The sequence below is a fragment of the Pseudoliparis swirei genome, chromosome 9, assembly GCF_029220125.1.
Source record: "Pseudoliparis swirei isolate HS2019 ecotype Mariana Trench chromosome 9, NWPU_hadal_v1, whole genome shotgun sequence".
Lineage (NCBI taxonomy): Eukaryota > Metazoa > Chordata > Actinopteri > Perciformes > Liparidae > Pseudoliparis > Pseudoliparis swirei.
In genome coordinates this window covers 7408716-7422642 of record NC_079396.1, presented here as the reverse complement: position 1 = coordinate 7422642, position 13927 = coordinate 7408716, and the positions used below count along the sequence as shown (strand labels likewise).

The window sequence follows — 13927 nt, the reverse complement described above, 5'->3', positions numbered from 1 at the left end:
ACGTAAAACCCTCAGTTAGCGTTACACTAATGACCTCATTATGACGCCACAGCTACAAGTTATTATTGGTTTGGCGAAACACCTCGTATTCACAGAATACTGCAACAAGTGAAATAAAATGTTACATGAAGCGCAACATCTACAAATACATACCTGCAGAGTCCAGATACATAAACGCGCGTATGACGGGATGCTGCGTCATTAAAGGACAATGGTTGTAGTCCACACCACCGTAATACACACAATGACAAGAACACATTTACAAGAACCAATCACATGTATACATAACAAAACAATCAGACAGAACTGTGGCACTAAAACGCCTCACTCAATAGAATCAGAAAGAACCATATAATAAAAACAACAGAGACAAGTGAACACAACACTAATGCAGAATACAACAAGCAGCTCACTCACCAACTCCCTTCACTTCAAGTTAAAGTCCATCCTCCTCTCTTTGCCAACACACAACTCATTGAAGCTAGCTAGCTGTGGTGCGGCCGTAGGTTATAAAGTCCTTCTTTTCCTGAAACGTCCTCCTTGAGAAAGGCTTCGAGATTAAATCCGCCACCAAGTCTGCTTCTCCTCCTTTCGCCGTTAAAAGTTAAAAGCAAAAAACTAAAACTGTGGTGATTCATTGACTTCTTCATCACCGCTAAACTATCTCATTCTACTCTCAATTAAACTGCATGCGGGCCCACGAACCAATCACAGCACAGGTTAAAGTGACGTACTTGCATGATCTTCCAGAAGGCCAAAGACCTCAAAAAATACACCCAGTATGTCAAACTAGCGATATGATTGGTTGAAGATTATGTCAATCACCGATAAGGTCCCCTGTACTTCAAGCAGGCTGTGCTTGTCTTGGCTTGTGTGAAAGCCTGAGATGAGCTGCCCTTCTTCCATAGACACTGTGGAGGTGAAATCTGATTGGATAAAAGCTCCTGTTAAAATAAATTGGACTGGAAGCAGCGCTCCCAGATGGAAGAGCAGCAACAAAGGAAGACAATGGTGCAATAAGAAAATAAAAATTAAGAATATATATATACAGTCAGGTTAATTGATCTCTAAATTGCCCGTAGGTGTGAATGTGAGCGTGAATGGTTGTCTGTCTCTATGTGTGCCCTGGATGGACTAGCGGCCTGTCCAGGGTGTACCCTGCCTTCGCCCTATGTCAGCTGGGATCGGCTCCAGCGCCCCGCGACCCTAATGAGGATAAGCGGTATGGATAATGTTGTAAATATATATATATAGTTTTTTAATATAAAATAGCTATAACATTGTAATTATGTTTAGGCCTTCAGAGAAAGCTTAGAAGGCCCTGAGACGGCCCGCCACTGCAATAACCGTCCTCTCAGGCGAGTTATAGATATGTTGACCTTCCCCATGGACCGCCCAGTTTTGAACAATACAAGGCCGCAGAAGCAGTCTGGGGGGCGGGCCGCAGGACAATCACCAGGCCAAGGGGCGCGCTCTGGAGGGCGGGTCGGAGGACTGGAACGGGGAGCTAGGGGACCGAGCTCGGGAGAGGAAGTCCCAGGGGTACCGGGGTCTGGGGATGGGGGCTCTGTGGGACCGGGACGGAACACCGGGGACAGGAACCGGCGACGGAACACCGGGGACTGGAACCAGAACATCGGGGACTGGAGCCGGTGACGGAACACCGGGGACTGGGACCAGAACATCGGGGACTGGAGCCGGTGACGGAACACCGAGGACTGGAACCGGAACAACGGGGGCTGGAGCCGGCGCAGAGGCAAGGGCCCGGAGGGACTCCCACATGTTGTGGAGAAGCACATCATGGAAGGCTGGCCGGACCAGAACCGGCGACGGAACACCGGGGTCTGGAACCAGAACATCGGGGACTGGAGCCGGTGACGGAACACCGGGGACTGCAACCAGAACATCGGGGACTGGAGCCGGTGACGGAACACCGGGGACTGAACCCGGAACATCGAGGACTGGAACCGGCACAGGGGCAAGGGCCCGGAGGGACTCCCACATGTTGTGGAGAAGCACATCATGGAAGGCTGGCCGGACAGGACGCTTGATGCGGAAACTGCGGTAACCGGAGCTACTGGAACCTGCTGAGTCCAAGTTTGGTCGGTTCGTACTATCACGACTTGACGGGGAGCCGCACGGGAAGTAGGACTCAATTGCAGACCGTAGAAATGAGGAAGTCAGATTCGAAAAACACACGTTCTTTACTGGGCAACATTTAGAGATGAACCGACCCAGACAAGAGGTCGACACATAACTAATTACACAGAGGCACAGGTGGAAACAATGAGGGCGGGGTCTGCAATCACACAGGAGGGCGGCACACAAGGAGGGAGGAGTCTGAAACGAGAGACAAGGTGAGGACTGACAACACAACAGAAACAGACAGTGAACACAGAACTACCAGGGTCTGGGTGTAACAGAAAGTGCTTGTAACTAATTAGTTAGTAACACAGAGTTAGAGGTGTTATTCCTGCTGGGGCCGTTCATAGTCAGAAAGAGTCAAAAATGAACGTGTCTCACTTATTGTCGAATTGTGTAATGACTATTTAAAGTCGGGTCATGTTCTGCAGCATTGCTCTGTGATTATGTCAGCCTACTGGTCAGGGGTGAAATATTGGTTATACTGTTCTTAAGAGCTGACATATAGAAGACTACACTAATTTAGAGGTGCTGACATTTTTATGTTATCTGCTCTCTTTTTATGGCCGCATTTTGATCTGGTCATCATTAAGGGTGCTTACACCACAGACGATGTCAGCTGATATCCAATCTAAATGATGTCACCGTGGTCTTTATAAAGACCGATCACATGACAAAGCCATTCTCGATTGAAACATTTGTAATACTCATTTGCCTGCTTTCTCTCATGTTCTGTAGTTCCCTCAGAGAGCGACACAGCTGGGCAACACTGTGTGCGCGACCCGTGGCACCGTGCCCAATATCACACACACACACACACACACACACACACACACACACACACACACACACACACACACACACACACACACACACACACACACACACACACACACACACACACACACACACACACACACACACACACACACACACACACACACACACACACACACACACACACACACACACACACACACGGGCGTCAAAGCGCCCTTTCTGCACCCATATTGAATTAATATATAGACCGTAAAGTTCATCTATAGACTGCTCAAAAAATTTCTTTGTGGCAAACCAATGGTGTGAGCAAGGCTATGCTAAAAAACCTGTCTTCTTCTACTGCGGTCAACTCAGCCGACACTCGGATCTCCTTGGTCAACTCAGCCGACACTTAAATTTCTGTGCACCTATAGACTGATGTTGACGGTACACGCATTCGATCGGGAGCGTGCAAGGGTTTTGATAAAGTTAGCGGCAGGATTCACGTGACACAACATCCGGTTTTACAAAGTTAGCGGAAAGAATTACGTGAAACATCAGTCTTTCAAAATAAGCTGTCGACAAATCATACACTAGCATATACAAGTAAACAATTAACTGATTTTGAATCTTAATAGATCGTTTCTGAGATTTAGCTTAAATTATGCTAACATTAAAACGTTTTTACTGTATCAAGGAAGAGTTTATCAAAATAAAACTCAGACTTTTGTATGTTAAAAAATTCCTGTATATAGACAACGTATGTTAGTTCCCTCATTTGGGAATTTACATACAGCATGCACACACTTCTAGATGTGTTTATAAGTATACTGTGAGTGTGTGTGTGTGTGTGTGTGTGTGCGCGCGTGTGTATGTTCATCTCCACTGAGTTGTCAGTGCATCTGGAGGCTTTCAAATAGGATTTCTGCTGCTTGGTGGAGGTTTATGCCAGAGTCGGGGCTTTTGGGGCTCACTGACGGAGAGCGATGCATGACCGGCTGCTTCCTCTACCGCAGAGGAGAGAGGGAAAGAGGAGAGAGAAAACTGAAGAGGAGCAGATGCAGAAAGTGAGAGGCTGACATCGACGAGGACAAAGTACATACAAGGTAGAGGAGGAAGGACCTAGAATGCCAAGAATGAGTGGATGAAGGGAAAGAGGGATTGATGGACGGAAAGAAAGAAAACAATCTGTGCTTGGCTGTTACTTTGGCGAAGAGGGAAATATTTCCAACACTGCTTTAACCACATTTCAGCGAAGTTAAAGGTGATTACCTTTAGCACTTAAAATAAAATGTAATTGCATGTCAGTATTCAGGCAATCGCCTTAAATTCTCACTGGCAGCAACCACTCGCTAATGACTAATATAAGCCATGTGCGACTGCTTTTAAGGTCCGCAGTATGATTCCACATAAGCCAGTGTTTCTGCATCTTAATTAGGATTACTTTTATTGGTAGGAAGCTTGCAGTCCATTCAAACCGAATGAAAGAGGTTGCCAATAATAATTTGCAGTCGAACAGAACAACTGTCCTTACAAACGGAAGTGGAACTCATCCAAATCAAACTGTAAAGGCTTTGTTTCTATTGCAGTACATCACAGCAAGAGATTCGGTTTATTAATATTTTTAAAATAAGCCCAAAATATATTCCTGTAAGCCCTCATAAGGTATGTTAAAATAATTTGTACATGAAGTTTGTTGAAAAATGACATAAAGGGGCAGCAGGTGACACTGAAGAAAGGCAAGAGACAATGCCACACCAGCCACTATGTTTATCTCAGTATCGCTGTTTGAATTATGATCATTATCTTCTGTCTCTGGTGATTAAAATATACCCTCTCATTGAGGTCAATGCGGTCGACATTAAAGAGGAAACCTTCATTGTTTTTGGTCCTTAACGAAACTGCCATCAGGGTGAGAAATATATTGTGTGGCAAGTGAAAGAAATATAAGAGGTGATTACCAAATTGTCATTCCTGTAACCTGTGTCATGAGCAATATTTTGATCATTATTATCAACAGAACTTCTATCAGGAAAAGGCAAGTATGCATTATTGGAGGCTACACACTGTTTTTAACATTAGGGTTTAAATAAGCTGTACAATAGTATTATTTCACCTTACATTCATTTTTGGGTTGCATATGGCGTCAGTAAAGAGCAGTTCTGCACGGACAAGTTCAATCATAACCTAGTTTGAAAACAATTTCTAACCTAAGTAAGAGTTTTTATGATTTCTGAAATAGTTCCAAATGTAGGCATACATTTACAATTGATCTAATCTTATCCAACACCAGGCCCATACAGATGTTAAACACCTGTTTTAAAAAGGCAGGATAACTTAAATGAGGAGGAGGGAATTATACCGGCCGTTATACCGTCGTCGACCACGCGCTCCGTTATAGATTATACCCATTTGACATTCATGATGACTGCTTATACATCCTGCTTTTGTGTGTGGTAATATTATTATTTTGCGAGAGGATGCTTTAAAAAACTGGATGGTTCAAACCCACCTAATCAAAATGCTTCGTCCTATTTGATCTACCTTTTTGTTATTGTTTGTTGTTTAACATTAAGATAGCGTTAACGTCTCCGTGGTGCAATACAACGTCGACACAGCTTTAGAATCAATCTAACTAGTTTCATCATATCGTTGAGTGTGAACTCTGCACCCAAGCTTGAGGTAAAATGTATGTATAATCGGGATTATATTGCTTTTTGCAGTTGTCTGTGTGTGTGTGTGTGTGTCCTACAACTGAGAGGTTTAATTAGCCATGATGAAGTAATGGAATAGCTCAAAAGGGAAATGGGCTAGAATGTAAGGTAACATGCATCAAATGTAAGGTAACATGCATCATTGTAAATCTATATCCATAAAGCTGTTAAACCTCTGCCTTTCTGAAACCTCGTTGCATCCTTTTTTCTATGCCTCCTGAAGGGTTATTTGGGAGTTTTTCCTGGTCCGATGCGAGGTTTTGGGCCAGGGATGTCTATGTGTACAGATTGTAAAGCACTCCGAGACAAATTTGTAATTTGTGAAATTGGGCTATACAAATAAACTGAATTTAATTGAAATATTTCTTCTCTTGCTTCCTGTCTCTTGCTGTCGCCTGTGACAGTGTCTCTGCTGTGTTCTCGCACTGTAACACCTTTTTCTCTCGTAGTCTCTTATTTATTCATTCACACATAGTTGGAGAAGTCACAGTGCAAATCAAGATGTGAGAGAGAGAGGGGGAGAGAGAGAACTGTGACTAATATGGCAGAGCTGACAACAAGACCAACTTCGTAAAAAGGATTATTTTCTGAAATTACATTCACATACTAATAGTTTGGAATAGCAATAATGTTTTGAAAGACATGTAATGCTGTTATGTTTATAATTAATCAACCTATAAAGTCACCAAAGTGATCACACTGAACATATACCTGCAAAATATTCAGGTGTGACAAGATCCAGAGACAAATGCACACACACTTGCATGAATAGTATAAGCAAGGGGCAGGAGGTCCGATTTGAGAGGAGGGAACAGAAAAGCACAATCTGCAGATTTTTCGAGGAAACTAATTAATCCAGCACACAGTTATATTCGCAGCTCTACGTGCACGCGGAGTCTAAAACTCGTACACAGTCTGTTGAACAACAAACAGGTTGGGAGAAAGACTTGCTGCCAGGCGGCTTAGATGACGAATGCTGTGGCATTTTCCAACGATAAAAAAAAAAAGTGAAGCAAAACCAAGTCAACTGCAAGCAATATTATAAAACATTCATAAACTTTGTTATGCTGTTCTTGTTGTTGTTGATTTTTTGTTCATTGGCATTAAATGAAAACCTCTGGTTCGGGCAGCGTTGTCATTTTCTAGGAGCATTTTCCTTCCATTTACAGTAACTGTGTTTTTAACTGCTCAGATAGAAACATTTTACACTGCAGTTTGAAATATTCTCTGATACACAGAGAGGAAGTGATTTGGCTAAAGTTTATGAGAATATAAATTGTTGCTTTTTTGGATCCAAAAGCGCTTTTTGTTTAAGATTATTTCATTAACTTTTATTCTTCTGCGTTATAAATGAAAAAGTAGAGAGTAAAACATTTTCACAAAGGTTACCATGATACCATACTGAATTCAATATGGGGTCAGTCTCAATAATTGCAAATGCACAAAGAGAGAATCACAGCTGCAAACACAACAATTCACAAATGCGCACAGAACAATTCACAAACATATTTATATATATTTGTGAATTGTGTATATATATAATTAATATATATTTGTGAATTGTATATATATATATACCTAGATTACAGAGGCAACAGGCCAAGTAGGATCATATAACTACTTTCCACCACTACTAACTTTCTCTTGGCCCAATAATATATTAATACGACATTCAAACATAACATAAAAAGGTTACGACTAACAGAAATAAACAAAAACTCTTTGTGTGTTCACCTCCTGAGATCAGATTGAACTCAAGAGCAGCTTGCTCAGCAGCTCATGTTTGGAGTAAAACCAAACAATTGTTTAATTTGAACTAGCCCTAACCCTAACACATTCACTCACTGATTTACGATTGTGCTAATTGATGCATGGTTTTTTATCCTATATTTCTTTCTCCAAAGCTACATGCATAATGTAAACCTTGATGCAAATATGTTGCTAAAAGGGACTTTATAAGCCATTGAGTGAAAGGAATTTATTACATGTCATTTTGTGGAGGCTCTTATTCAAAGTGCCTTCAGTAAAAATGACAACAAAGTCACAAGTAGGCTGATAAGAGAAAAGAAACAATTGTAAATGATTCAGTCTCAATCATTGCAAATGCAAGAGACTCACAAATGCAAACACAAAGATTCACAAATGAACAATTCACAAAAATATTCAATTTATACTGCATTTGTTTGTGAATCGCTACAAATTTAATTTGTTCGCTCATTATTCAGATATGAACGATCAGCATCCATCCCAGGTTTACTTTTTCAAGGTTTGAATAACTCATATAAATGAGTTGCAAATACATGGTGTGGGAATTTCAATATCCCTCATCTATATTCATGAGAGCTGCAATACTCAGAGTTTATCATGTTAAGGTGCTAAACAGAAAATGCCAACAAACAGCACACATGAATACGTAAAATGAAAACAGGTTCATCTGGTTCATTCCAAGATGATACAAACGACCCAATACTTTAACTGCTAATGTGCTTGATAATGATGACGGACAGTGACAGCATTTTCTTCAACACCATTGAATACAGCTGATGATCTGGATTTACAACTCTCATAATCAAAGTCCATTAAACGCAATAATATCTCCAACGTCCTATGTACAGCTGATGTTGATAGGAAAACCATTTAGTTTTCGTAGATATTTGTTTGGTTTCAATAAATCCTGTTTTGTAATGACATTTATTCAAAACCACAAATATGAACATCAAAGTGGCGCTTAGGATTCATCCTCTCTCCCCCCTGGGCCACTGTGGGTCAGTGGTTTGCAGGTCCGTCTGACATTCAGAGGACCTGCTGAGGGAAAGTGAGCAAACAGTTGCTGGTTCAAACTCCAGCTTTGTACATGTGGGTGGTCTTATTGGACAGCTGTGGTGCACCCTAGTCGATGTGTCTACGGTGTATGATTGTAAGTCACTTTGGATAAAAGTGTCAGCTAAATGAAATGTAATGTACCAAATGTCATGGCAATCCATCCAGTTGATATTCTTAGTCTGGACCAAGGCAGTAGCCTGAATGTCTGACAGACCAACATTGCCATCCATGGAGCTGCTCTACATGACTATGTGCAGTTTGGTGAATGATTTATTTTTAAAGACTTTTCCGCCAATAAAGGTGACATTGTTAGTGGGCAACAAATATCCAACTTGGATCGAAATGACTGAATGTGTGATTTAGAGTCAATGTGAGCATCAATGATTATTTCCAAGACCCTTACACGGGATGTGTGTAACTATATGCTCCTTTGAATGTTTAGATGGTTTCAAGTGAACTTTACTATATCAGCCTATTTGTATTTTGTTTCAATATATATAGTCGGATCGCCAACTCATCTTTATATATTTAGCATTCCGGGGCTGCAGTCTTTACAAATGAAAAACCTTTTTTCCATAGACTTACATTGGGAAACAGATGTTTGTATATTAATACAACCCTAACTCCCCAGTACAAAATCCTGGTGCTTAAATAGCCTTTTTTATTTTATTAGATCCAAAAAAAAATAGCCAAAAGCAGAGTTATGTTGAACTGCCGTTCATGTGAGTAAGCCGAGGCCTAGCGACTGGGAGGCCGAAGTTAAACGTTAGTGCGCTTGCTCTATGGGACCTTGAATAAAGAAGTTATGGGTTGTTTCATATCAGGGAAGTCAACCATTTTTGTCTCATTGGACAAAGGTCAATTAATAGCCTGAAAGCCCCGTTTTCGAAATGTCACTCTTTCTGAATCAGAAACATCGACTATATTTTCTGGTCCTCATCTTTGGCCTTATAATTGGTGTCACTCTCTTGATTTAGTCTTCTAAATGTTATTTGATACAGGAGGTGTCAGAACGTAACAAGATATGGAGCTGGCAATTCTTATTAGATTAACAGGACAGAGAGTGCCATCGACTAAATACAATAATGATCTATTATCCTAGACGGAACAGGGGGGGGTCACAGCTGTGCTATGAAGATCACATTTTAACCAACTTTTTATTCATCTTATTTTGATTGTTGTCCTATACCTTTTAAGAGGTTTGGGTTTTATTCAATCAAGTTTTGTTTCAACATGAAGAAGAATATATATTTTCACGTGTGTCTTTGTCCTTGTTAAATAGTCATAATGAAAGATACCTGACCCGTTTAAACTGTATGCAATCATCTCTTTGGCTTGCCGGGCACAGTCTGCAAAATGTTATCTGTTGCAAATTAAATCAGAGCATAGTACGATGGATATGGAGCCTGACACTGTATTAGATTACCAGGACATGCAGTACATTGATGAGCAGTGATAATAATGGATAATGTCCAGTAAGTATTAATCCATAGGTGCTCACACAATGAGGCTTGAGCTCTGCCCCACTGAGCTGAGGGAAGGAGATATGTGGGGATAGTATGTGACATTTAAAATTAAGTTTGTTAATTTAAATAAGTTTGAATATGTATGTATATTTTTGGTCATAAAGGCAAAGAAATATCAGAACTGTACATCTTATATGCACATTTCCTATGACCGAGTGAAGGAAAACTTGTCAAATTGAATGTGTGGTTGTCCTATGGATAAAACTGTAACAAAAACAATCCAAAAAACAGTTTTACAGTTCATGTTTCCTTCAAACGATTGTAAACCCAGTAAAGAAAATAATCATACAGGCATGCTCATGTGTATTAATCTCATACAGCCGTGGGGCTAAGCCACCTTGGTGTTAACGGCATCAGAGAGCAACATGGTTTGCAGGGTGCTGTTTACTAGATTATCAGGATTAATGAGAACATTGAGTAGCATGGACAATAATGGAAAAGATAGTGAATGTTAATAGGAATAGAGAGCTAATCAATACTTCATGGCAACAAAACACCAGTGTATTAATTTGTAGTCGAGTCAAATGCAGCGGAGATTTGTGTGCAATGTACATTTTTTTAATCACAAAATATTCAATAAACACGGGGTACCCAAGAGCCTTAAATTAAGTCTCCTCACCCCCCTCCTATACAATTATGTGCAAGGTTTGGATTAGATGCTGTTGTGTTATGTATTCTATTTCACCCTACAGGAAATCCCTGTGGGTTCCTTCAATTAATCAACATACCAATTTATTCCTCTGGCTTCTTGCTCTTGCATAAATTATACTTAGCCAAGTGAGGGTAATATTGATTGAATGTGTTGTAACTCTGTAATGCTGTTCATCTGTATACATGACATATATTGCTTCGATCCATTCAGGGAGAGGGATCCTCCTCTGTTGCTCTCTTGAAGGTTTCTTCCCTTTTTTTCCCCGTGAAAGTTTTTTTCCTATTTTGGGGAGTTTTTCCTTATCCGACTTGAGGTACTGGGACAGGAATGTCGTATGTGTACAAATTGTAAACGCCTCTGAGATTTTGTATTTGTAATTTATGATATTGGACTAAACGAAATAAATTGAATTCACAAAACACACACACCCACACACCGTGTGAGCAGAGATCAAAACTCAGACTTAAAGATTATCCCACATCAGCCAACATAAGCTACTTTACTGTACGTACAGTAGGTGTCTTTGAGCCAGTCAAACCTTCATGACATGATTTTTAAAATCGTTTTCTGGAAACTGACATCCTGCTTCCTGCCTCTTAACTTCATCTCTGAATATCTTTAGTTGTATTCATTTGACTTCTTTGTCTAATTTCCCTCCATCTCTGTCTGAATGCTTTATGTCTTCACATCCCACCTGTGAGGAGTACAATGAACTCAAGCACACATACACACAGTGTCCCGACCCATGTGTCTTGCCTAGGCACAATAATAGAGATTCTGTCAGTGCCTCAGGAAGGAATTACTGCCACTTGCTGAGCCCTTACACTCACTGTCTATCACAAATACAGATAAAGCCTTACTGTACAAAGTCACACATAAACAACAGACAAACACTGCTGTAGTTTTTCTCACTCCTCTACTCATCAATGCATTTTTTTATATTAACTCCTTAACGTTGATAAATGTATAAATAGTTGAACCGTGTCATTATAATTTTCTGAGATTTTCACAACTGAAGAAGATTTTTTCACAGAGAAAAGATATGTTAAAAACTGATTGTTCTCTCTCTCTCCCTGACCTTATTTATCTCTATTGCCTCAAACCATCCCTCTCACTTCTTCCATCACTTTGTCTGCACTGACTCCCTCACTTCATTCACTCGGATCAATTCAATCTCATTCATGTCTAAAGTACGTTATTGGCACGAAAAAAACTAAAAAGTTTGCTCGAGCCAAAACAAAAGCATCTCTTTCCCTCTCCTCCCTCGCTCGTACGATCAATTGGCCATACAAAATCTTTCTCCTGTCTGTCGCTGCTGGACCTGTTTTCAGACTTAAACTTCAGTTGCATGCTTTTGGAATAAACTTCCCCATGTTGTTTCTCATCTTAAGCTGAAACATAAATCAACTGTGACTTCAGTCCGCCTCAGGATTTAATTATATCCATAACCAAATGCTTATAGTCCCTCACTATAAATCAACATTATTTAATTATTGATTCCCTTTATGTCGCCAATAAACTACAACAATCTTCCCTTGTAGCACTAATTTCGTGAGACAAAGTAAGGACAGGCAGGAGAAAAAAGGAAAATATCAAACCATTCTGCACAAAAACAAACACACACACAGATGAACCCACTCATACACACATCTTCCTATCAAACATGACCTACCTCAGTGAGGTGCGGGTTGGGGTTGAATCCACACTGGTTACAGACGGTGGCCTTGCACTGGGTGCAGGTGTTGTAGTTGGGTATCGCCGGTGGGTTGGACAGCTCTGTGGTTTTGCACAATGGGCACAGTTTGCTGCTCGGCATCGGTGCGATCTGCGGCACTGAGTAGGGCGAGGTGGGTGTCACGCCGCGATCAGGAGACACAGAGGGATTCCGGCCTGTGCTGGAGCCGCCCGAACCGGAGAAGTCGACTTGGAGGTTTCGACGGGAGGCGTGCTGACCAGGACTTGACTGACCTCCATGGCCCACCATGCCGGACCCAGCTGGACCGTGACCCATCCCATGGCCAGACCCTGGGCCATGCCCCATGCCAGGACCCTGGCTTGACTGCATATGTCGGGGGAAGGTTGGGGTCTCGTGAGTGGCAAGGCGGTAGGGCTCGCCAGCCCTAGACCCTACTCCTCCACCTCCACCCATTCCTACTCCCATCCCTCCTCCTCCAATTCCTCCGATTCCTCCTTCTCCCATTCCACCTCCACCTATTCCTCCCATTCCTCCTCCTTCGTGGCCTCCTTGTTGCATGCCAGGCTTGGGGCTACCCATCGGACCACTGGAAGAGAGGGACAAAGCAAGTCCTTACAACACTGAAAAGAACATTGGAACAATTTGACTATTTAATATTGTTCAGAAGATCCTTATATCATCAAGAGTAACTGGAACATTGTTTTAAAAAGAGATTTGATTCATGTTCACGACTGTGTAGTTTTCCACAGTGGTCCTGAGAGCTAATAGGTTGGAGTGTGGACTCATGTTAGTGGCTCTGTCAACAACATCTCTCTACTGCAATAGTAGAGCCATGTTGTTTCTCTTTCAATTTCTTCTTGATAAGGATGCTGACTTTTTGTCTGGGACATGTAGTTATGGTAGCCTCAGTCGTTAAGCACAATAAAATGCATGTAGCTATTGACTGCACATGATACATACAAGATATTGATAAAATAAATAATATGACAAAGAAAAACTTCATGTTCTCAACCAAGTCAACTTAAAACAAACAAAAGCTGTCAGCCAACATAATCAACGATTGCAGGCTAGAAATCAGAAGCCTGTTGAAGTCAAACAATGGTTTCAAGCTTTCCAAAAGATGGTCTCTGCTGACAGCTAGACAGGATTAGCAATGAGGCAAATGTAACATGATTCTATGTCTTTAGACATCAGAATCAAAATGTTTTATTTTCTCTCAAATAAGTAATGAAACATTTTTGACCTTCTACTTTCAAAACAGTTTGTGTCTATACATTTAAAAAGAAATCCAACAAGTTCATTACTGAATGCAATCAGTTTACTGTATTGATATTTTTCTGCAGCATGAGCAAATGAGTAAATACAATAAACGGCGTTGGTTGGTGCCACCCCTGTTAGGACTGAGTGGTGTTTGAACCCAAAATGCAGTACTCCGAAGGCAGGGAATGAGTTAATGCCTAACGAGGCGTTCTAATGTCCAACAAGGCAATTAGATGTCTATATATATATATCTATAAATCTACCTGAATACATAAAACTCAGGCTGTTGTTAAGCATACGTATTTAGGTAGATATATAAAATATACTTAGGGGCATTCGGAAGAGTAGTCAGAGT

At 41.0% G+C, this 13927-nt stretch overlaps 1 protein-coding gene across 1 annotated transcript in view; it reads right to left on the bottom strand.

Moving 5' to 3' along the window:
• Positions 1-13146, bottom strand: part of bsna (bassoon presynaptic cytomatrix protein a) — a 123440-nt gene extending 110294 nt beyond the window's left edge. Inside the window, 2 exon segments of the mRNA XM_056423694.1 lie at positions 12289-12898; positions 13130-13146. Coding sequence (XP_056279669.1) covers positions 12289-12898; positions 13130-13146 — 627 coding nt within the window.
• Between the last annotated feature and the right edge of the window lie 781 nt (positions 13147-13927).